General features: G+C 41.2%; 1 protein-coding gene across 1 annotated transcript in view; it reads right to left on the reverse strand.

Annotated features, from left to right (window-relative positions):
• The window catches only part of LIPC (lipase C, hepatic type), a 171,581-nt gene that overhangs the window by 145,305 nt on the left and 966 nt on the right, over positions 1 to 25,310 (reverse strand). The window contains exons 2-3 of the mRNA XM_036842759.1: positions 8,860 to 8,957; positions 6,620 to 6,752 (exon numbers count right to left, since the gene is read on the reverse strand). Coding sequence (XP_036698654.1) covers positions 6,620 to 6,704 — 85 coding nt within the window. The 5' untranslated portion in view covers positions 6,705 to 6,752; positions 8,860 to 8,957. The remainder of the gene's footprint in view (positions 1 to 6,619; positions 6,753 to 8,859; positions 8,958 to 25,310) is intronic.

Raw genomic sequence — 25,310 nt, forward strand, 5'->3', positions numbered from 1 at the left:
CTTGTTTGGCAGGGGTCCAGATGTTTTGCCTGCTCCTGGCCAGCCCCCTTCCCTAGTGGGCTGGACTCTGATCCCTGGCTGACAGGGCCCCACTCTAAAATGAACACCCTCCTGGGAACCAGTGTATGGCCACCCTTCTGGCTATGAGAATTGCTGGGCCCCATGGATGTCAGGCGCACACCCCAGGTTGAGGTCAAGGTGGTCACATCCCCTTGGAGAATGTAACTGAGACTGCTCAGCCGTGTCTTGTGGACCAGATCTAAAATCGGGCAAGCTTCTGGCCCAGCCCTGCCTCTCCTTCCCTTCTCCCTGCTGACTCGCCTGTGAGGACGCAGCATGCCTTGTAGCATTGTGGCAGCTGGTGTGGAAAACAGGGCGGTGAGAATGTGGTGGCGGGGATCTTGCTCACCTGGCCCACAATTAAATATGGGTTCAGGTCCTGGGTCCCTTGTGAAAGGCAAGCAGCGTGGGAGATAGGCTGCTGTCCTCTCACCTCAGGCTTGTCCTCTCTGGGTACGATGCCCTCAGAGGGGCTCCAGAATGGCTCAGCCATAGGGCCAGGAAGTATGGCAGTGGGTGGGAGGGTCTCTAGCAGAGAGCATGTAGAATTTTACAAGAATTCTGGGGCTGGCTTTCTGCTGATTCTGCTTTCATGTACTTGCCCAGGTGAATGAGTTCCATCTCTGGATATTACCTCAGGTATTACTTATGAACCACCTTCCCTGCAGTTGTGGAGGCCTGTTAGGAATTTTCAGGTCCCGCTGGGGCTGTAATTCTGGGCTTGGCTGAGCCCATGAGGATGGTGGGAGGTGGCACCTCTAGGGACAACAAATCCAGGACCAATCTAATTGCAGCTTACCAGGTTTTTAAAAAAAACTTTTTTTTTCTTTTACATTTAAACACGTAAAACACATACACACACATTCTCCCTCTCTCTCTCTCTCTCTCTCTCGTCTCTCTCTCTCCATGGCCTTAATACTCTTTATAGATCTTTACATATATTTCAAATCCCTAGCAATATACATGTATGTAGTTTTATCATAGTTGTGATTCAATATGTAGGTTATTTAGTCCTCTTTTCCTCCCCCACTTTATTGCCTATAAAATTTCCTCATACTTATTTTTTAAAAGCTACAAGACCAGTTTTTATGTAACCTTTTGGAGGTCACAGTTCCCTTTGGTAATTTGCCAGAAGTTATGACTCCTCTCCTACCCTCAAATGCACATTCATACAGCCTTGGGTACCATCCTAAGAGGCATCCAGTCTCTCTGAAACCCATCACTGGGCTAGGTTAAGAACACTTGTATTGTACTATGAGTGCCTAAGGGTCAGCATTAAGCCTTTTATTTCTGAATCTCATCATTATTGTTCCCAGAAGTTCCTAGAACTTCTAGTAGTAGGTATTCAAAACAATGCTTGTTTAAAGGAGGACTTAGTAATACCTGGACCCTCCATCCTTGATGTTTATTGTTGGGTATTCAAGTTGTTTTCAGTTTATTGCAGTTGTGATGCAGTATTGCTATCAACTCCTTCCTATTTTTTTTTTTTCTTCTCCTTCCTGGAAGGCCTGTTTTTGGAAGGTGTTTGGACTTGGAAAACATGTGTACTTTATTGGCTCTGTGCCTTTGCTTATGCACAAGGAAAGCCTCCTTCACTTTTGTCCAGATTTCATCCTGCGAGACTCGGCTCAAATGCTGCTTCCTCCCAGAAGCCTTCCCTCTACGTACTTGGAAGTAAACTCTTCTCCATCTCTACCTGCACCTTGTCTTAGTCAACTCAGGCTGTTGCAACAAATTACAATAGACTGGGTGGCTTGTAACCAAGAGAAATTTTTCTCACAGTTCTGGAGGCTGGAAGTCTGAGATCAGGGTGCTAGCATGTTGGGGTTCTGGTGAAAACCCTCTTCCAGGTTTCCTCACATGGTGAACAGAGAGTGAGTAAGCTCTTTGGGGTCCCTTTTATAAAGACACTAATCCCATTCATGAGGGCTCCACCTTCATGACTGAATCACCACCCAAACTCCCCACCTCCTAAGATGCCATGCTATTGAGGGTTAGGATTTCAACATATGAATTTTGGGGGGACACAAGCACTCACTCCATTGCACCCCTCTCCAGTGGTACTCAGCATATTTTATGGTTTAGTTGAAAAAATTTTATATATACATCTTATCTCCTTTATTAGACTCAGTGGTATACCTCATATATTTGAAACCCAGAGCAGATCATTTTAATACCACTTTGCTCTATAAGACAAAGCTATTTTCAGTTACATGCATGCAAAAATCAGTAATAATCACTATTTTCTTGATTTGTTACTTAGTTTTAAAGCAATGAACAATTTAAAAAAGAAGAATACATTTCCACTTTAAAGATACGCAAGTGCATTAAAGATACTTCCTGGAAGAACCAAAATTTTTACTTACCAAACAAAATATTACACTTCACAATTCACTGTAAAATCTGTTTTACTGTTTTACATTTTAAACACAAAACTCTAAGTGGTCACACGGGATAGGAGAATTGAAGTTCTCGGGTTCTGTATCTTTGTCTTTATAATCACTACGGTATCATTTTTAATTTCAAATCTGCGCTTCAAATGCAAGAACAGGCAGTAAGTACCACGGGATTTGGAGACGTGAGATGACCTAAGTGAGCTGGGAGGATTCTGAACCATTAGACACTTGCAATGAGCACATGTCACAGTCCACGAGAATCAGGGGCCAACTGCAAAACTGGGAGGTCTCTAAATTGACATCGACAGAGAACATTTATTCAAGGAGAAGTAATATAAAACTGTGATTATCTGAAGTTTACATATATATGAATAAAACTCAACAGTAACCACAGCAGTTGTTTACAAATTTGACCAAAAAACTATTTTGAGGGGGAGGGGCTTTAGTTTTATCACTGGCATTATATAGAATTGTGATGATGAAAGGAAGACCAACTTTTAGTAAGTTCTATTACTATTTTGCATTCTCTATGGATGATGGCCCCCTTATTGCTGCTGGCAATGCAGGCAGCTCCCATCTCCCTACCCTTGGTCCACCCGATTCAACAGTAAGCTCGTGGAGAGCAGGGGCTACTGTGCAGTCTACAGTTGTACAGTGTCTGCTGCACAAACACAGCAGTTCTGAGTGTGGGCCTTGGCAGGACCTCTGAGGATGTCCTCCCTTTTCCTATATGTGAGTCCAGTTTTCTTCATGTACTCTGGACAAAGCAACATATCACAACAGATTCAATACAGAAACAGATGAAAAAATCCAGCTGCTTCTATTAAACCAGACATTACAAAATTAGCAAAATTTCTTTGTGAACCAATGTCACTCTTCTGACTCACTTTTTTTGTTGTTGTTTGGAAAATACAAGTTATTCCTCATAATATCATGTTACATATGTTAGCATGTGATGACTTTGTTGTTATTTTTAAAAGCATTAAAATTAAAAAAAAATTTCTCAGTTTTAGCCTCTAATATGGTAGATATTGATACCTGTGTTCCACATAAAAAAAGAGCTCTTTGGGGGATCTCCCTGGTGGTCCAGTGGGTAACACTCCACGTTCCCAATGCGGGGGGCCTGGGTCCGATCCCTGGTCAGGGAACTAGATCCCGCATGTTTGCTGCAACTAAGAGCTCTCATGCCCAACTAAGAAGCCTGCGTGCTGCAACAAAGATCCCGCGTGCCTCAACTAAGACCTGGCGCAGCCAAAATAAATAAGTAAAATAAATAATATTAAAAAGAAAAGAGCTCTTTGGAATTCTGAATAATTTTGCAGAATGTAATGGTGTCCTGGGACCAGGAAGTTTGAGAACTGTTGTATTAAAAGCACTGCCTTATATATGGCAGATGCCTCTGCACACTTCCTTGTTAAATGAATGAGTGACTGACGGCTGGGCTTCAGTTGCTTCTAGGATGTGGACTCTGTGGCTGGAATTGCAGGGAGGGGGCAGGCACCTTCGGCAGCAGTCATGGATACCACTGGAAGGTGGGGCTGCCAGGGTCTAGGAGTAGCAGCTACCATTTAAGCAGTATTGATCCTCCTGGCCAGACCAGTGGGGCAGGCTGGGCCTCAGGCAGGGAGGTCTGGGGATGAGAATGATGGTAGCTCTGTGTCCTGGGGTCTTCAGGAGGCTCACCATATCTGGTTTCCCTTGGTGCTGGTAGGCAGGAATTATTCAAACAGTCCTCTCCTGTGAGAGGAACCGAGCAGAATGGATTTCTAGGGATCTCTGGCTGTTAAACCACTGGGTGTGAGCACAACGGCCAGAAACCTGTAGCCTTAGGCAGACAGATCAACCTCTAGGTGCCTCTCGCGGCTCTGCCCTGAGCAACCGTGGGACCTCCAGCAAGTCACGTTTCCGCTGGCTGACTCAACCACAAGGTGAGAGTGGGATAAAATGTTTGCACAGTGTCTGGCATATACAGGGTACACAATACATTAGTTGGTCCATTAGCAATGTCATTAATAATAATAAAAAGAAGTAAGCTGGGAGGGTTGGGGTTAAGGAGGAAGGGTCCTATGGGAGTTCCTCCTGGCCCCTGACTAGTGACAGTTGAAGCTTGGTACAGACCAAGTGTTCTCCACCTTGGCACTATTGACACTTTGTCCTGAATAATTCACTGCTGTGGGGCTGTTCTGTCCATTGTAGGATGTTTAGCAGCATCCCTGGCTTCTACCCCCTATATGCCAATAGCACTCTCTCCCCAGTTGTGGCAACCAAAATCTCCCCTGGGGGGCAGTTTGGAAAACTATCCTACAAGGTATAGATACTCAACCTTTTAGGGCTCTACTGTGGGATGCTTGCCTCCCTGCAATGCCCCAGGCAGATGTCCCACCAGCCTCACGCACACAGATCTGGCTCACTCCCTGCAGAAGAAATTCTGCCAAGACATTCTGCTCTCAAAGGAACAAGAGCCCTCCTGACTCCGATCATTTCCCTTGAAGAACCTTCCTGCTAATAGTGGCCACTTCCCTCAGCTTTTGGACAAACCAGGACCCTGGGAAAGCAGTAGCACAGGATTTGTTGAGGGAAATGTGGACGATACTCAGCAACCCCCGGGGAGGGCATCCTGCCTTTTATCCTTCACCTCGGCTCTAATGGCTTCCAACCCCCAAGTCTCCACTGAAACATCGACTGCGCCAATCAGTAGCAGAATGGATAAACCAAGGGTGGTATATTCATACGACGGAATGCTACAGTGACCAGAATGATGAGTCACACCTCATGCAACTGCATGGTTGAATCTCACCAACATAATGTTTAGCGAAAGAAGCCGGAAGCAAAAGAGCATATACTTTATGTGTCCATTATCGAAAAGCTCCCCCCAAAAGCAAAATAATCTATGTTAAGGCTCAAGAGGTGTGCAAGGGAGGCTTCTGGGATGCTGGCTCAGATTGTGAAAATTCATTGAGCACTTACGATATAGGCACTTTTTTAGATATATGTTATACTTCAGTAAAAAATTAACAAAAACAACATTCTGGGCCAAAGGGCAGGAAAGGCCCTTCACCAATATCCCTGTGAGCACGGAATAAAAATCATCAGCAATTCTGCCTGTATGGCTCTAAATTATTATCATCACTTTTGGACTCGGCTTGATAAGTGAGATGATGTATGCAAAATAATTAACCTTGTGGTTGACACACAAATTGCTCAGTGAATGGTAATAATTAATACTGCTAATAAGTTATTAACTGACCTAGTATACAAAATCATAATTAAATATAAAGAACAGCCTTTTTTCTTAAAGGAGAAAAAAAATGTTCTGGAATTTTCACGCAATCTTTGGGTAGTAAGTTCCTAATTCTTTTTGGAGCTCCCTCCAAGCAGAGTCTTTGAGGAAAGAAAAATCTAAGCCTCTACCTTAGAGTTTCTAGGTCCTGACCAGTAACCAGCACAAAAACAAAGTCCCAAAGGCCAGTCTCATTTGCCCAAAGTGTTCAGTTCACTTCATATCCATCATTTATTGATCCAATGCACTGTTTAGCCAGGAACCTGGAATCCACCTACCTGATCAAGCATTTGGATCTCTTTGGGCATCAACCTAGTGTGTGAATTTACAGACCAAACAGGTGTGACTGCTGTTGAATTCCTCAGTCTCAGAGTAAAACTTTGGCAGAAAAAGTGAAGTCTAGAAAATGTGCAATGATAGCTCTGTTTTCAACCTGACTGGAAAGAGGATTCTACAAATTCCTCTCTTCTGAGAGAGCCAGCAATTAGACAACCCTCAGCAAGATAAAGCATTTCATTGCAAGCTGTTCTCCTCAACTGCAGATTAGATGCCAAATTAACTCTCAGGAAGATCTGAAACTCTTTCAGATTATTTGCCACCAAAGAAGTCTTAGCCTGACTATTTCTGAATAGGATACGCGAGAGACTTCATTGCTAGTTGCAAGCGCTTTGAGAAGACTTCTACTCCCAGAGTGGCTTCCTAAACTTTCAGTCCTGCCTACAAACAGCTACACGTCCCTGTGACCTTCGATGCCACTAACAGAACACCTGGTATGCTGTGAAGCAAGCTCTGGTCTACATAGCCAAGAACACTTGGATTCATTGTGACGTACATTTAAAAAAGAAAATCCATGCCCATTTCCGGAGAAAAGGCAGGCTCTTACCTAGTCCCAGGCTTTGTCCATGGGTACTTGATTGGATAAAGATGCAGAAAACCAAGAAAATAGAGACACACAGGGAATTTTCCATTTCTCCTGTCTCACCCGGGGACCGAGGTCTTCTTGCTAATTTCTGAAGCTAAAGAGAGCAGATTGCCTATTGATACTTTGTTAGAGAAGACTGCCCATTAATAATTAACCTTTTAAGCATGTTTTCTAGTGTTCAGACACTTTCCTTCCTACACTGAACCCAAATCTAACTCTATCTCATACAAAAAAAAGGTTGATTTACAAAAATATTTTTTATTCTGCTACATTTTGAAAATAAAATATCTTGTCGTGTACTTTTACCTTCTTGGGCCAAGATCACAGTTCTAAATTAATCAATTTAAAGTTAATGTGTTGTGTTTGGAAGTTCTGTCAAAGGTCAGGAGTAGGTGACTTCCACATGGTTGCCTAAGTCTCTCTCTGGCAGCATGCAAAGGGGAGGCAGGCTCCTGGCTGTGGTATTTCAAATTGCAGGCTAAACCCAAAGAGAAAGGAAAGGACTCTGCTATGTGGAGAGCCCCCAGGTGGTCTGTTTTCTGTTGAGTTTAGCAAAATTGCTGGTGTCTGTGGTCAAAGAGTGATGGGCAACATTTCTATAGCTGAAAGGGGCAGAAAACCTCTATCCTCAGTCTAAGAAGGAGCTGATGGAGGAGCAAAGATGCAGAACTGGATGCCTTTGCTGGGGGCCCCATTGAAAGATGGCCCTAGAGTAAACACACTCTTTCCTACTCTGTGTTAATGGATGCTCTAACTGGGTAGAGGACTGAGAAGTAAGGCCACTTGGCAAAACCAGACAGGGGAAATTCAGGTGTGGCTCTTGTAATATTCCTTGGGTTTCTAGTTTTATTTAAACTTTATTCATTTTTCAAACTTTTAAAAAATATCTATTATATTCCAGGCACTGTTCTAGGTACTTGAGATATGCAAGTGAAGAGAACAGACGAAGATTCCAGTCCTTGTGGAGCTTATGTACCACAAGGAGATGGGAGGAGTCAGATAATAGGTAATAGACATAATAAATAAGAGATTTATGTAGACTGGTAGAATGTAATCAGAGCTATGGAAAAAGAAAAAGTATGGCTGAGTTAAGGGGGTTGGGGAAGGTAGTGATTTTAAATAGAATGGTCAAGTTGAGCCTTGTTGGGAAGCTGAACTTTGAGCAAAGGGTTTGAGGGAGTTGCCCCTGTGGACATGCTGAGGAGAGCATCAGGTAGCCAGAACAGCCAGTGCAGCCAGTGCAAAGGCCCTGAGGTAGGAGCATGCCTGGAATGTTCCAGGAACAACAGCAAGGAGGCCAGTGATTAGGGAGACATTATTATAAGGACTTCGGCTTTTATACTACGAGACATGGGGAACCATTCTGAGCAGAAGAGTGATATGATTTGTATAATATTTGTAAAAGATCATTTTAGTTTGCAAGACTAGCAGCAGATTATTAGCAAACAAGGGTGCAAGTGGGTAGATCTGCTAAGAGGCTATTACAGTGATCCAGCAAGAGGTGATGGTGCCTCAGTTCAGCATAGTAACAGTGGAATTGGGGACTGATGGATGGGTGGTGGATATATTTTGAAGGTAGATACAACAGGATTTCCTGACTACTGGGATGTAGAGAAAGAGAGGAGTTGAAGATGACTTCAAGGATTTTGGCTTGAGCAAGTGGGACAATGGTGTTGATATCAGCTGAGATGGGAAAGGATGTGAGTGGAGCAGGTTTGGTGATGGAAAATCAAAAATTCAGTTTTGCCCAGGTGGAGTCTGAGATGCCTCTTAGACATCCAAGTGGAAATGTTGGGTAGGCAGTTAGATAACTTGGTGATCATTGCCCGGATGAAACGAACTGATAGGACCTTCTGAAACCACTGGCAGTTTGGACAGATTGATCCTAGGCCAAAGCTTAACTCTGTGTTGTCTTGTGGCTGCACCAGCTTCCAGAGGACTACAGCTTGGAGACCATCTAGTCAAATGCATGATTTCTGAGCAGAGGTTTCTGTGCTGGCTTCTTGACTGGTTCCATCCTACCTGCATAGTTAAGCAGGATCTGAAGGTTCCACTTTACTTCTTATTTCCCAGAAAGTTGGAACCTAAAACCAGCTGACTATCTACCTGGCTCCTCTCCCCTGGGCCCACCTCATCTCTTATCCTCTGGGTACTGCCAGGTACCAACTCCACCCCCAGCCTCACTCTACAGATTAACTCACCAAGAAACCAGTGAATCCAAGTGCCTCTGGGATCCTGGGTCTATTATCAACTAGCTGCGCAAAATGTTACTTAACCTTAATGAGTTCCATCTCCTCACCTGTAAAATAAGAGAACATGGACTGGAGATAATACTTTGAGTTATCAACAATATATTTCACCCAACCTCTCCCTCACCCTCTCCCTTCCACTTAAGAAGAGTAGAAAGAAGACTATAAACCTTTTGTCTTTCTGAAACTTAGGACCTAGGGTAAGTGAATTCTAACCAACAATGGCAAGCAAAAGGCTAAAAATGTTTCAAAGGGATGTGAAGGGAGAAAGAGTACCCCTACCATCCCATCACTAGAAAAAGAGTCTCTTGGGCTTTGTAAGTGGGTGGGGGGAGAGGGAGATTTGTCTATGAGGGCAGAGGGGACAGTCCCTTGCTTCCAGAAAGTGGTAAGAACCCGAAGAAAAAATGGCTGTGAGTGTCAGCAGGGGGACAAAAGATGCCCCTGTGCCTGTCATGGGGTGCGAGTAGCAGTGAGCCTTTGGTGCCAACAGGACATGAAGATGGGGAGGAGTGGCCCCTTAGTGGTCACCTATGTGGACTGATGTCAGGTGATCAGGTGTTTACCCCTAACCCCGTTTCTGGGTATTGTGTCAGATCCAGAACTGGGGGTGGGGTGGGGGAAGAAAGAATCTAGGAGGGCCTAAAAAATAGGAGTTTGGAGTCATAACTCAGGTGGGTTACAGAAAATAAAGGTATTTCTTCCACATCAGAATTTGTGGACTGAGATTCACACTTCTACAAACACAGGTATGTCATCAGTATTACGGATTTATATGTGAAGTGCCCAGCCAAGTGCCTGGTTCATAGTAGAGGTTCAGTAAATTACAGTGACTTATTTTGAGGCAGTATGCTTAGTGGTCAAGAGTCCAGGCTTTGGAATCAGACAGATCTAAGTTAAGGTCCCTGGCCTATCACTTACTAACTGGGTGACCTAGGGCAAGACATTAGTGTTCTGAGCTTTAGATTTTTCCATCTGTGCAGTGGGACTAAGTATATCTACCTGATCAGATTAAAGGAGATAATGTAAAGAGGTAAGCCCTTAGCAATCCTGCCAAGCAGGAAATAATAAATGGCAGCTATTCTTACCATTTTTATTGTTTTTAATTCATATAGGGGGTCCAGGAGGTAGATAACAGCATGATCACAGGATTAAAATTTAGCGGAAAATTAAAAGGGGAGGAAAACAGAAGGGTCTGGATCAGTGGTTCCAAAATCTGATTGAGGGTTGGAATCAGAGTCAGCCTGAGAGCTCAGGAAAAGAATTATAGGCTCTTCCCATAAACAAGTGAATGAGAACTTCCAGGGCTGGAGCCTGGACAACCTTTATTTTAAACAAACTCTTCAGATTATTCTTGGTCACCCAAAGTTTGAGAACCATTTCCTCAGAGTGGTGCTTGAGACATCTGTTGGGGCACAAGAAGAAAATAATAGATCTTTCTGATTTTTCTTGTATCACCTGCTATAGGCTGAATGTTTGTGTCCCCCACAAATTAGTATATGAAACCTAGCCCCCAGGGTGATGGTAAATGGATAGGGCATTTGGCAGGTGATGAGATCATGATGGCAGAGCCCTCATGAATGGGATCAGTGTCCATATGAAAGGAACCCCCGACAGTTCCCTTGCCCCTTCCTCCATGTGACGTAACAATGAGAATATGGCCATCTGTGAGGACTTCATCAGACACCAAATCTGCTGGTGCCTTGATCTTGGACTTCCCAGCCTCCAGAACTGTGAGAAATATATTTCTGTTGTTTATAAGCCACCCAGTCTATGGTATTCTATTATAGCCTCCCAAACCAAGATATCACCTTTGGAAATTTTGTGTATCACTTGTATACAGTACTATGTAGTGTATTAGTGCTATATACTTTATAAACAGATAAATATCCATGTATCTTGGAGGGGCACTCAAAATTTTTTTCAAACTGACAAAAGTGCTTCATCAAAAATGTGTGAAGACTCTGCCGTAGAGGGATGCAATGGCCCCCAGGCCTTTGGGACCTGATTATAATGTAGTTGATCCCATCAATACACTGGAATCAGTAGATCCATTAGTGGGATCTTTAGTCATTTCCACACCCCAGAAAGCCCAGCAGTTGATGGAGGACACTTCATTTCCCATGGCCTGATCCCACGGAGCCTGAAGCCTCCAGTGAGTTATCAGCATTGTGCATAGTGGTAGGGCCCAGTGCTTTCTCTTGTCCGCAGTCCTCAATCGAAAATCATAATGGTCTCATAGTTAGATCCTTAAAAATTGCCCTGTACTTGCTTCCTTTTAATTTGAAGAGCTTCTTGAAGAAAGAGAGATTTCAAGAGGCTGGACTTTAATGACCTGAATGTAACCTTTCCTTTTAGTGTAATGGCGATAAGAAAGTTAATCAGAAGAAAAAATATTTTACATAGACAAAGAGAGCAAGAGGAGGGAGAAGGCATGGGATCAAGGTGAAAATCTCTGATGGAAGACACAGGGCTTTATGTTCCAAATCAGATTTTCTTGCTTTCATCATCATCAGACGCTGGGGATTCCTGAGAATTGTAGCCTCTTGGCAGAATTCCAAGGAAAGAATAATTGAAACAGTAAGTTTTGGATTGGTACTATTATTTCCCTCATTTTACAGTTGAGATTTAAGAGATAAGAACTAGGACAAAACCATATTTTATCAGTAAAAGGCTGAGGGAGAGGAAATCAAGGCCACCTGAATCCAGGGTCAGTTTTCTAAACCATATGCCCTCAATCCCTGGCTTTCCTCAGGCCTGCATTGAGCTTTCTTTCCTCATTCTTATTCCACTTCCAAGATGAAATTTATAAAGTTTGTAGGATCACGTCATTGGAAAATGACTACCCTCTCCTACACCTGCTTGGGGCCAGGCTGCCACCAGGAAAATGACCAAGCTTTTATGGGGCACAGATCGATCTGTGTGGACTTTCTTGTACTATGCGGGAATGAAACTGAGCAGGACCCTGTGGGGCTCCTGGGCACGGAAGCCTTTCTGTGTCCCCCATACCTTGTTTGTAGGGAACAGACTCCAGCCTCCATGACCTTCCCTGAGTTGCAAAGGGCAGATTCAAACAGTTGCTCATCAGGGAAGGGAGGGGATGCCGAGACAAGGGAGGAGCAGTCAAGAAACAACACTGCAGCCTTGGGGCAGGGTCCTGGTTCCACCTCAAGGGATACACATAACAATATCTTTAAGCTCTTTATAGTACTAAAACCCCCAATGGAAGATGTAGCATTCTTCATTCCAGAGAAGACCACCTGAGAGGCCAGACTAAAGGAACTAGAGAAGCTCATCAAGAGATTATTTGAGACCAGATTAAAGGAGTGCAGGCCCCTCACACACCCTAATTTATCAGCAACCTCGCACTTGAACTATTGCTATAAAACTCCTCACCAATACCTCCCGGGTGGGGGACACACAGTTTTCAAGGGCAGAAGCCTGCTGTGTCCACCTTTGCTTGGCAAAGCAATAAAGCTATTCTTTTCTACTTTACCCAAAACTCTGTCTCCGAGATTCGATTCAGCACTGGTGCACAGAGGCCGCGTTTTTGGCATCAGGAATACGACAAAAACAAGTAGGGACGCTTCTTTGAGCTGGCTTGGAACATGTCCTTATTTGAAAAGGGGTTGGCCTGGAGTCTAACCTTTTCCTTATCTGTTTCCTTATCTGTTTTTTAAGACAAGTAAACAAATGAAAGGTGAACACAAGATTGCAGATGATGTTTTAGATTATTTGAAAGAATGAACTGTTTCAAGCATTTCAAGCAGGTATTTATTCATCCAAGATCATCATGCCTGAATTGATTAACCTTTTCAGATTAACCTCTGCATGGGGTCTGCCTCTGACTAGTTGTGTGACCTTGTGTAAATAATGTAAACTCTCTTTGCCTCAGTTTTCTCATCTGTAAAATGGAAGTGTGAGGATGAAATGTTATTACATGGAATGTGCTTGGCACAATCAGGGCTCATTTGATTTTTGTAACAAATGAGACAAAAATTACTTCCTCCATTTTACAAGTGAGAAAACTGAGACTCTGAGATTCCTTGTCTGAGGCTACATGTCTAATCTATGGAGATTGGATCTAAGGACTTCTGGGTCCCTGTAAACTCTGATACTCTCTCATTCCCAGAGTCTAAAGTGAAGAGCTAGGGAGCAAAGAGATGAGGTCTCCTTTTACACTTATTTTTATGTTTCCTGTTCTGTGCTGGCCCTTTTATTCTCCCCATCAGAATTACAGCTGCCGGTTTGTGGAACAATGAAAGAACAAACAAACAAAACCAGATCTATCTTTTTTGTGACTGGATACTCTGGAACCAATAATGCATTTTATGAGTTTAGTAGTTCCAGTAGAATGGAAAACCTTTTTCCTCTGTTTGCATTATGCTTGGAAGCAGAAGAAAGTAAAGATTTAAGTTGGTTTTGAACAGCTAGATAGACACAGACCATTGCTGGCTCCTTCAAGTTTGACAAGGGTTTTCTCCTCTGTGGGAAAGAGGGTGGGCATAGATTAGACTCTGTGCCAGCATCCTACAGCTGCTTCAGGTGTTGGTTGGGCTTGATGAGGGGTGCTCACGCTGGGCTCCTAAGGGAGACCAACCAAGCTATGAACTGAATTGGCTGATTGCAGAAAACTAAGGGCACAGTTTGGGAAGGTAAGCCATCAGCATGGCAGCTCTCTTTCTCTGGGTCCCAGTGCTTCTGACAATGGGACAGCCAGAGGCACTGTCCTTATTCCGAGTATCAGGCAGAACTGGGGCATCACTTAGATCGAAATGGCCCAAGCCTCTCTACAGCAGCTGGTGTTTGCTCCATGTCACACAGTCATTTCACAAAAGCTTTCTGAGCTCAGCAAATGAAGTCCTTGGCTACAAGAAATCAGGAACAGTTCCCAGAGATCTGCTTCAAGTGCTGCCAGTGACTCATCATTTTTCCACAGGGTATCTTACTGTCATGATTAGTCATCAATTCCTAGGCAGGCCTAGAAGTCAGGGGTTAACAGTTCAGGGGCCAACTCCCAAAGATACCAGACTCTATGAGATCTCACTGAAACCTCAGGAACAACCCTATAATGATGCATGTATGATTATTGCCTTTATACATAGAGGAAAACTGAGGCTTAGGGAGGTTACTGAGTTCCCCAAATCCACACTCTAGTAAGTGGTGGAATGAAATCTGAAATTATGTTTGTCTAACTCCAAAGCACACACAACAAAAGGTAGTTTTGCCAAGGTTGTAGGAATTGGCTATGAGCTCTTCATGTATCTAAGATTTAAAAAAATGGAATTGTGCTCTTGCACTGCAGATAAAGACATAGAGCGTGTGTTTATTGTTATTTTTAAAATTTTTATTTATTTAATAAATTTATTTATTTACTTATTTATTTTTGGCTGTGTTGGGTCTTCGTTGCTGCGCATGGGCTTTCTCTAGTTGCGGCGAGCGGGAGCTACTCTTTGTTGCAGTATGTGGGCTTCTCATTGCGGTGGCTTCTCTTGTTGCGGAGCACGGGCTCTAGAGCACAGGCTTTAGTAGTTGTGGTGCACAGGATTAGTTGCTCCGTGGCATGTGGGATTTTCCCAGACCAGGGATCGAACCCGTGTCCCCTGCATTGGCAGGTAGATTCTTAACCACTGTGCCCATAGGGAAGCCCCTATTATTATTATTTGAAAAACAAATGTTCTCAAGCCCTTTCTCAGCTATTTAATGGAGATAGCTTGAAACAGCCCACGAAACATAGCAGAAGACAGACGTAATGGAGACATTATGGTAGAATTATATAATTTATACAAACATTAATTTTCCCCAATCAACAGTAAAAAAGACTAGCCAAGATGAGGGGACTGGAACCTTTGCCCAGGAAGCTTTGGCATGGACAGAACAGTGTGCTTGATAGGAAACTGTCAGGGTGAGACTCTGCTACAAAAGACCTAATTTATACACGATCAATAGTCATCCAGTTACTCTTGAAACCATTTGGGTTAGGTCATGCCTAAGGGTCCTCCAGAATGCAACAACGAGATACTTTGACATGCTTTGATAATTGTTAAGACATAATTTTTTTTTAAAAAAGGTAAAATCATGACTCTCATTCAGATATAAAACTGAACATATGGTCATATGGTAAGTATTTTATTTAAATTATTAATGAGGAAGCTGTTAAGGGTGTTATAACTAGTTCAAAGGAGAAGATAAAACCTCCACAAATTTATATGGATAAAGGGATGTTGAAATGAATGAGCAAATGGAAGCACATTTAGCTTCTGGGGAAGTCAGTCAAACTTCTACAGGACAGCACAGAACCTGCATTTTGCACTTGTGTTAGTTATCTACAATGTACACAGTTGTAAAATGCCTCTAGAATCAGATAACCTAGGAAGGTTGTGCTGGACGTGGGCAGTGCATAGTTTTCTATTGAAGTACAAAATTTCCCTTGTAATTCCTACTGTTAAGAAATGATAAAGGAATTACTTAGCTGCAGAATTTTAAGACAACAGGTTATATATAACTGTTCCTTTTGGAGGAAAAGACTGTCTCTTGATATTTGTCTCTTGAGTGGAGACTTTGTGATAGCAGAGAATTTGTATTTCCTTGCTGGCGTCTCTGTTTTTAGCCCCATTAGCAAGCAAATTATTTAAAATCTTTGTGCCTCAGCTTCCCTACTCTAAAATAGGGACAGTACTATTATTAACTTCATAGGATTTGGGGGAAGAATAAATGAGAATAATCCGTGAAGGGTGCTTAGCACAGTGCCTGCTATCCTTATTTTTACTGATTACAGTCTTTCATCAAGCTTTTTATTTCTCCTACACATACATGTTCCTTCCCTTCTCTTTTTCTACCCATTTAACTGACTATAATAAAGAACAGAACTATTTATAGTGTTTTTGAAAAAAAGTATAGATAGGGTCTATGCTTCCTGGTCTTGATTTTGAAATCGACTGCCTAAGTTGTTATGCATTCCTTTGTATTTAAAAAAAAAAAAAAAAAAAAGCACTCTCCAAAAAAGATTTGTTTTCTGAATACTTCCCATCATCAGTTTTAGAACAGCTAACCCTGAATTTAAATTGAAAAATGTGGCTCCTTTTCTCAGGTTAATGGCCAGAGAAAGCAGGCTCTAGAATGGAAAGGCCCACAGAGGGGTCCTTCCAGGGGTGCTGGGGACAGGACCCGCCGCCTGGAGAGGTGACTCTCGGGAGTCAGGACTGGGAAGTCACTGGTGAGTCTATCACCGTCTGACTCCTTCGACCCCAGGGGTCACATGCAAGGGCCAGAGAGTCTGCAGCAGGCACAGGACGGAACTGACCACAAAGCTCTGCCCACGGCAGGTAGCGCAAACCTGCCTTTGGGAAGTTTGTTTTTTTCCTTTGGGTAGGGTGGAGGCGGCGAATATTTTCAAACCGGAGGAGGAATTCCTGGAGGTCTCTGGCTCAGGATACCTGTGTGGATTTGACCGCATTGTCACCAGCGAAGCCCATTAACAATTCCCGGGAAATAGAAATAGAATCTGGGTAATAAAGTCTAACCTTTTCTTTTTTTTCCTTTTCCTTTATGCTTGGTCTAGTTGCACTTGCTCAGAGGGGGTCGCGCGCAGAAGCCTTGCACCCGGCCCTTCAGACCAGAATTCTTGGTGTGAAATGGCTGTGCCCGGCACCTCAGCTGAACCGCTGCACGCGCCGCTGCAATTCAAGATGGCGGTGGGGGCGGGCCGTGTGCAGAGACGCTGCGCCGGGAGCGTGCGCAGTGCGCCCAGTGCCGGCCCCTGGGTAGCTTCACCCCCTCGCCGCTGAGGAGATCCCTAGAGAGCAGCCCACCACACGGCCTGTCGGGGGGAGTGCCGACTCTACAGTGCGAGCGCTCACCTCTCCGTTTTGTGACGGAAAAATAAAGCTTTCCTTTGCTTCTGAACCAAAGTCGGTCTCGTTCTCCTGGCTCAAATGACACCCGGCAGGAGAACACTTGTTTGGGGCCCAGCTGGAAAGGCCCAGTGCCATCAGCCCCAATTTCAGTTCTCACGCCTTGAGAAAGTGCCAGATTATTCAGGTGAGGCTCACAGGCACCCACCCCTTTCCTTAGCAGCCTGAGTTTTGCAGGGAAGAAGGCACTTGAGTAAGTGCTTGCTCTGAGTGAACCAGGATGGGGAAGGAGCTTTAATCTCTAGGCAAAGTTCAGGGAAAGGAGAACGAAAACATTGCTGTGTCTAGGCTTCCTTTAAATGTATGGTAACTGGAGTGATACCCTGGAGAGAGCCATTTTTCACTCCACAATTCCACTCCTATCGCTCAACCTGATTGTCAGGCTGAGCGGGGGCGGGGGCGGGCGGTGGAATCCTGGGAGGAAGAACCATCCTTTCGATGCTTTAGGAAACAGCGACGATTAGATCTCAGCGGTCAACCGGTGTGTAATTGGGATTTTGGGGCCGGGAGAACACAGTCAGATTTACACGGGGCTCCTTGCCTCTGGGCATTCTTTCTTTTTGCTATCATATCATCTCTGGAGCAAAACTGCTTGCTTTAGCTCTTGATAGAAAAGTAACTTCCCTTGTCCGTTTTTCACAGGCAATGTATAAACAATGAAGAAAGTGATAGGCTGTCAATATGTGTAGCAATACCTACTTTTGGCCATGCTTGGTGCCATGGAGAGAGACGTGGATTTGACAGTAGAAGATCTGAGTTTGAGTCCAGTTCTACACTGTTGTGATGCTTCTACAATGGGAATAATGAAACCTGTGATTCCAACCTCACAAGGTCATGAGAATGAAGAATGGTAAATAACCAAACATTCTTAAGCAATAAAAGAACCCACATGAAGTAGAGACCCCAGGCTGGGATGTCAAGTGGGTGAGTGTGTTTGTGGAACATAGAGATTTCAGGAGACTTGGGGACCCAAGCAGTTCTGCTTCCTGACCTAAGAGCAGGACACCCCTCGTCGCCACAGGGGCCCAAGGCAGCTGCCAGCCACCAGCAGAGGGAAAGGTCTGGCTCCTAGCTGGTCAGGACTCTCCTAGAAGGCATAGAGGGAGTGCTGAAGTGCCCACCTTAAGTGGTTTATAGGTGTCGGGGAGGAAGAAATTTTCCTCTACCATTCTGTGTTCTTCTGACTGGTCTAAGAATTAAATCGACAGGAGACAGATTAACAGGAGAAAAAGTAAACAAAAGTTTAATAACATGGGAGAGACCCAGGAAAACTGAATAACTGGCCAAAATGGCCAAAGCCTTCACCTTAAATACCATCTTCAGCTAAAGACACAAGAGGATGTTGGGGGTAGTGGTTTGGAACTTCAGAGGAGAGGAACGCAATTCACATGAAGATGGAAAAGCAAATGTTTGTTAAACAATCATTTGCTGGACCACACAGAAAAAATGGGACACAGAGTGGACTCTGATCTCTAGGCCCTGCTGTGTTTTTCCCACCACACTTACCCCATATTCTTTGCAGAGATCTCTGGTGATAGCTCTGTTCTGGAAACAGGCCCTCTGTCTAAATTCTTTTAGGTATTTAGGGAGAAGTTCACAGTTTCTTCCTGAGTCTTTTGGGCTTTAATTATTTTCAGCTCAAAATAACCTGCCTGTCAAAGAGACCTTTTGGGGTGGCAAATTTTGGCTCCCCTACATGGGCTTCAGCAAGGAAGCCAAAATATGAATGGGCTACCTCACAAAAATAATACCTGCAGACTTAGGAAGTAGGGGTCAAGGGCAGCTGAGATCTAGTGGGAAGCAGGAGAGCTGAGGGCTATTGCAATGAGGGAATTCCTGGGGACCTCACCCTTACTCCCTAGTGGATAAAGCCTGGGAAGTTTAGTTATTAACATGGTAAGGAATTAATATTACGATGAAGCTTGCTTTAGGCGTCTCTCTGACTCTCTTTGCTGGCCCTTCCTGTCTTTGCTGCCCATTGCCCCCAAACTGAGTTCAGAGCCCTTGAACTGCCTTCAGCCTCCCCCCTCCCCCCAGGAAAATTGCTGCTTGGTTTTGCTTTCTCCCTGGAGACCCAGGAGGAGAGAGGCCCCGGTACACAAGTGAGATCCTCCAAACAATGCATGTGGATATTAAAGAGAAAGTGTCAAAGGGCTGAGCCCTGGGAGTTTCAACACTTGAAAGTTTGGAAAGTGAGGAGGCACTTTTCTGCTTTTGCCAAATTATTTCTTAAGAACAAATTCTTAATGATAATGAGACAGGCTGGGACCTGGGACCCTTTGCTGCAAGTGCTGCAGTGCTTGCACCTGGACACACCTCTCCTCCAGCAACAGAATGCAAAGAAACTATAACAGACTAAAAATAACTCTGTGCATGCTCAGTTGGGGCAAATTCTGGACAAAAGATACAAAAAGACCAAACCCAACTGCCGCTTCTGAAGAGCCAGGAGCAAAAGCAGGGTACTACACATGCCCCCTGCACTCAACACCACCAGAGGCTGGGCAAAACACCTAAGCCATCCCTCCAGTCCAACCCCTGGATTCACCCCTACCCTCACCCCATATAAGGAACCAGCTTGCCCCCCACCCCCTCAGGGAGCAAGCAAGGGCACCTGTTACTTGATTTTGCTCCCTCCTGCTACAGCAGGAGCCCCAGTAAAGACTTGCCTGAATTTCTTGTCTGGCCTCTAATCAATTTCTATGGATTGGGGAAGGCCAAGAACCGTGGTCGGTATCAGTAACATTTCTGGCTGAAGGGTGGGAAAAATACTGCTATAAGTGAATGTATGAGTCAACTTCTGGGCAACTTCACCATCATTGAATATTAGCATTCAACCTTTTTGTTTTGTTTCTTTTAGAATATGTAAATCGTCATTTTCAGACTGCTTTCACTTACGTAGCTTTGATTTCTGGTGAGCATTAGCATTTTCCTACTGTTTGTCTAATAGTATTTCCCTTATGGGAATGGTCCCATCTTTTACCTATTTATCTTTGGAAATCTTGACATTTATCTTACAAATTTGAATTAGCTATTTTTGATAGATCTTAATTCTTTGTAATGTTTGATAAAAATATTTTCCCTCTTAAAAAAAAATCTTTAGTAATGCTGATTTTTATAGTGCAATCATTTAAATAGCCTCAAAGCTGATAACGTTAAAATTCCCGCAGAGAGGTGATAACCACTTTTTTTTTCAATTTTCTGCAAGTTCTTCCATAATTAGATTTTATATTTAAACCTTTAATCAACCAAAGCTTATTTTGGTGAATGTTTTATTTTTAATAACTTTTTCTATTATAAAATCAAAAACACGGCCAAAAAGATCCATAATTTCACCATCCAGAGATAACCACTGTTGACATTTTTGTATAGATACCTCTAAATTATTTTTCCTGTTTATATATTTGTCTTTCAAAAAATATCTGCAAACCTACTTTACAAACTCTTTAATAACCTGTCTTAACAACGTATTAATGACATATTTCAGTGGCATTAAATATTCTTTTAAAATATTGTTTGAAACAGCTATGGTGCATTGCATTCTATAGATGTGCCATAATTGGCTTCATTCCCTATTGTTTTTTATTAACTCTCATGTATCTAAGATATCACTATTATTAACAGTGCTGGTATAAACATACTTAAGCATAAATCTTGGTCCCCATTTCTGATCACTTCCTTTGCTTAAATTTCTTAAAGTAGAATTGCTGAGGTAAAGTTATAAATATATGTACATATGTTTTTTTACCTTTTCGTATATACTGCTATGTTAAGTAAGTGTATATCATCTTAAGTCCTCATCAACAGTGAATGGGTGTGCCCACCCTTCCCCCTTGTTAATATTAGCTATTAACATTTTTGAAATTTCATGCTCAATTGATAAGACAAAATGGTATATGTATGTTTTAATTTTTTTTACTAGTGAGTTAAAGTTGAATTTACCATCAACTCCATTTTTATTGGATATTTTCTTTCTTTCTGAATTACCTGTTAATGATGTTTATGTATTTTATACAGTAGTTTATATATTTTTATGTATTTTAAAATTGAGGTGCTCATTAAACACTTTAGTAATTTCAAGTACACAGCAGAATGAATATTTGTGAATACCACCTTGCTACACAGATCCACCAAATCCTAATATTTTGCTGTATATGCTTCCTATTTTTGTTAAGAAATATACCTGTATACCTCTGTTCCTCTACCCTAACCTAATTTCATTTTCTCCTCCTTAGAGGCAACTCCATCCTGAGTTGGTGCCTATGAGTCTCATCCTTGTTTATGTTTGCAACATAGGTATGTAGCTATAAATATATAGCATATTTTGTATAAATTATTATACTCATCTATCTGCAATTTGTTTTTTCATTCAGCATTATGTTTTTAAGATTTTTAAGATTCTGTTGATAAAACTGCTATAAATGGCCCCATTGTGTGAGTATATCACAATTTGTTCATTCTGTTGATGGATATTTGTGTGGTTTATTTTTTGTGTGTTTGTTTTTTGCTATTACAAGCAATGTTGCAACGCACTTCCATCTTTCACAAGTGAACTTCTAGAGTTTACTCCTAGAAGTGAAATTGCTGGCTTGTGAGATATGTATCTCTTCAGTGTTGCTAGATGTTGACAGTTTATTCTTCAAAATGGTTATACCAGTGAATACATCATCAACAAAATGTGAATGTTTCTCCAATTTTTCTACATCATCACCAGTATTTGATAGTGCTGAATTATTTCATTCTCACCAGTTTGATGGATGTAAAATGGTATCTCATTGATTTAATTTTTATCTTTCTGATTACTGGTAAGGTTGAACATATTTTTATATGTGCCGTTGGTCATTCAGATTTCCTCTGCTATCCACTGCTTGTTCATATCTTTTGCCCACCTTTCTATTAGTTCATAAGTGTTTTTCAGTAAGAAAAATATCTTCTCCCAGTTTGCATTGTCTTTTCACATTGCTTATGATGTCTTTTGTTGAACAGAATTTAAAATTTTCATGTAGTCGGATTCATCAGTCTTTTCCTTCAGGAACATCCTGTAGGGGAGGTAAAATTTTACCTTTATACTCTTAGGGTTTTTTAGCAGGGCCTGAGAATTAAGCTGATATAAGACAGACTAACAAGAGAAAAGCATACAAATTTATCTAAGTGTTACATGACATGGGAGCCCTCAAAAGACCCAAAGAAACGGTGAAACTTACAATCTTTTATACTGGGTTGAACAAAGAGAGGCAACTGTGGAAAAGTAACTAAATTATGAAGAGAGGTTAAAGGAAGATAAAAATTATTTTAACAGGGTCTGTTGGTACAGAATTCTCTTGGCTTTGATTCCCCATTGGAAAATGTTTTGTTTCTTCTGTTACTGGGAAGGCATCTTCCATATGGGAATTTTTATCTCCTGTTTTAGGAGGAAAAGGAGAGATAGAATGCCCTTCTCACATCTGATGTTTTTCAAGTGCCTGTAACTCAAAATAATCCTTATGCCAAAGTGGCATATTTTGGGATAGTGTATTCTGTCACCCTCCAGTCCTTTGTGTCTTCATTTCTTCAACTTTTCTTTTAAATCTCACCAAAAAAAGAAGCAATTCTTTTATAAAAGGGATTCTGCAATTTGTCATAATCTTTCACATTCCTAGAATTTACCTTTACTGGTCACCATGCGCTCTTGTTACAGCTGCATTCTCTAAGTTCAGTTAAAAATGATTTTTCTGCCTATGCTCATTGGGTCTGACGTGGTGAAGTGATTGGTAAAAGTTAGCAGATAGATGATATGCACAAGCCATTCCCACCTTGCATGCCCTTAGTAGATGCTGCTAATTGACTGCATTAGTTTCTTCATTTATATGTATTCCCATGTATTCATTTATTCACTTATCCAACAACTATTTTTGGAAAAATCTGCTATGTGCCTGAGTCTGCTTCTAACTTTTTCTAACCAGTTGTATTGGAATTGGTACTTGTGCATGTTTACCGTCCTAAGCCTGTGTGTTTATGCATGTGTGTACGTGTGTGGTATTTTTCACAGATCTGTGGATGAGGATGATAATTATCTCTTAGAATGAATTGAGTATCAGGTCTTGTTTCTCTGTGATTTGGAACTGACTACGTAGTATGGGAAAATCTGTTTGTTGAATTCATAGAAATATTATTCAGTATATTTGTTTAGGTCATACTTCTTTTGGTGGATGAGGTATTTCTTTAATAACTTTCTCAATTTCCTTCTCCATCATTATTTTCATGTTTTTGTATCTTGTTTTGCCAGTTTTATATTTTGTATTGTCCATTTGACTAAACATTTCAAATTGATCCTAATAAATTGTGCATTGCAATAATTTATATTTTAAAATCCTTTATATCAGTTGTTAAATCACCAGTCTTCTTTCTAAGTTTGTTGATTAATACCTTTTATTTATTATATTTACAAGGGTTTTAATCTATCTTATACTCTTTTCAGAGAATGAGCATTTAAATTTATTTATTGCTACCAATTTTCTATTTTCTAGTTTATTTCTGTCCTTCATCTTTATTCTTTTCTTTCTGTTTTCTCTTATGTTGACGCTCTTCATAAGATTTTAAATCAAGTGCTTAGTTCACTTATTTCTTATTTCTAAAATAAGAGCACATAGATCTATATCTTTGCCTCTGAGTCTTGATTTGTTCATACCCCCCTCATTTTTAATAGGTGGTGTTTTCAATTTTATAATATTTCAGAATTATTATCATGTCCTTAATTTTCTACTTGACCCTGTTGCTTAGGAGAGTTTTTGTTGCTGTTGTTAGAAGTTGTCAGCCATTTATTTGTTTGTTGTTATTGTAAATTTTTGTTTGTATATAATTTTAAACTTGCAGAAGTGTTAAAAACTAGATTCACCTTTAGCCAGATTCACCATTTGTTTATATTTTTTGTTTCTATTTTTCTCTGATTGCTTTATAATTCATTCTCCATATATGAATTTTTTTTTGAACCACTTGAGAATAAGATGCAGAGGTACATACATACCTAAATACTTCAATGTATATTTCCTGGGAGAGACATTTTCTCTTATAAAACTTAGGAAATTTAACAGTTAAGAACATTGGAAAATTTCATATTGATACTATACAATTTTCTAATTCCATAGTCCATATTCAAATTGTCAGTTATCACAATATTGTTTTATATATACACTATAGTTAGAGTATATATACTATATATAATATAAATTATGTATAACAAATAGAAATAAATTTATATAATCTATATTTAAATTTATAATTGATTTATATTTAAATTTATATTTTATTTATTGTATATAATATATATTTTATATATATATAAGAGAGAGCGAGAGAGAAATTGAGAGTATTCTAGAATTTACCATACTGAAGATGACAGTGGCAACAGCTGAAATAGCTGAATGTTTACAGAAACTACTACAGATAGGGCACTCAGTATATTAGTATTTATTTTTTTCTTTGATCTAAAGAAGTTCATATTTATTTTCATATTTACTGTTGTTTTATTATGAACTTACTATATATTCAGAGTAGAAAAATAACACAAAATAACAATAATCACCCCAAATTTCAGAGCCTAGAGATAACCATTGTTAGTACTTAGATGTATATTTTCTAGATTTGTGCTTTCAATCAACAAAATTTCTGGGTTTTGGGACTTCCCTGGTGGTGCAGTGGTTAGGAATCCGCCTGTCAATGCAGGAGACATGGGTTTGATCTCTGGTCTAGGAAGATCCCACATGCCGCGGAGCAACTAAGCCCGTGCGCCACAGCTACTGAGCCTGCACTCTAGAGCCCGTGAGTCACAACTACTGAAGCCCGCGCGCCTAGAGCCCGTGCTCCACAACAAGAGAAGCCACCATTATGAGCAGCCTGTGCACTACAATGCAGAGTAGCCCCTGCTCACCACAACTAGAGAAAGCTCGTGTGCAGTGACGAACACCCAACACAGACAAAATATAAATAAATAAAAATTTAAAAAAACATTCTGGATTTTTTTCTAGTTAAATAAAATATGAGTACATTAAAAATATGGTATCACACTATGTATAGTTTTAGTCTTCATTTAAGTCTTAGTATTATATTATTTTACATACTTTATAGCTAATATTCATAACAACTTTGCAAAGTAGAGCCACATTTTTAGATGAAGAGTCCAAGGTTCAGAGGGGTTCAATAAATTGCCTAGGTCACGCAGCAGTAAGGGATGGAGTTGTAATCCAAATCCTGGACTGTCTGCCTCCAAAGCTATAGAGTAGATCATTATTTTGCCCAAGGCTCCCTTTCATTGTTTTTTACTTATATCATTAACGTTTAGTTTTATTGCACTGTGGTGAGAAAATATATATATATAATTTTCTATATAATTTTCCTCTGGATTTACTTTTGGGACCTTATTTGAGAGTTAGTATATATGTACCAATGCCCGATACATTGAAAAAAAATGTATAGTCTATGTTGTTACTGAGTTCAATATATATCTACTCATTCTAA

Source organism: Balaenoptera musculus, chromosome 2 (genome assembly GCF_009873245.2).
Source record: "Balaenoptera musculus isolate JJ_BM4_2016_0621 chromosome 2, mBalMus1.pri.v3, whole genome shotgun sequence".
Taxonomy (NCBI): Eukaryota; Metazoa; Chordata; class Mammalia; order Artiodactyla; family Balaenopteridae; genus Balaenoptera; species Balaenoptera musculus.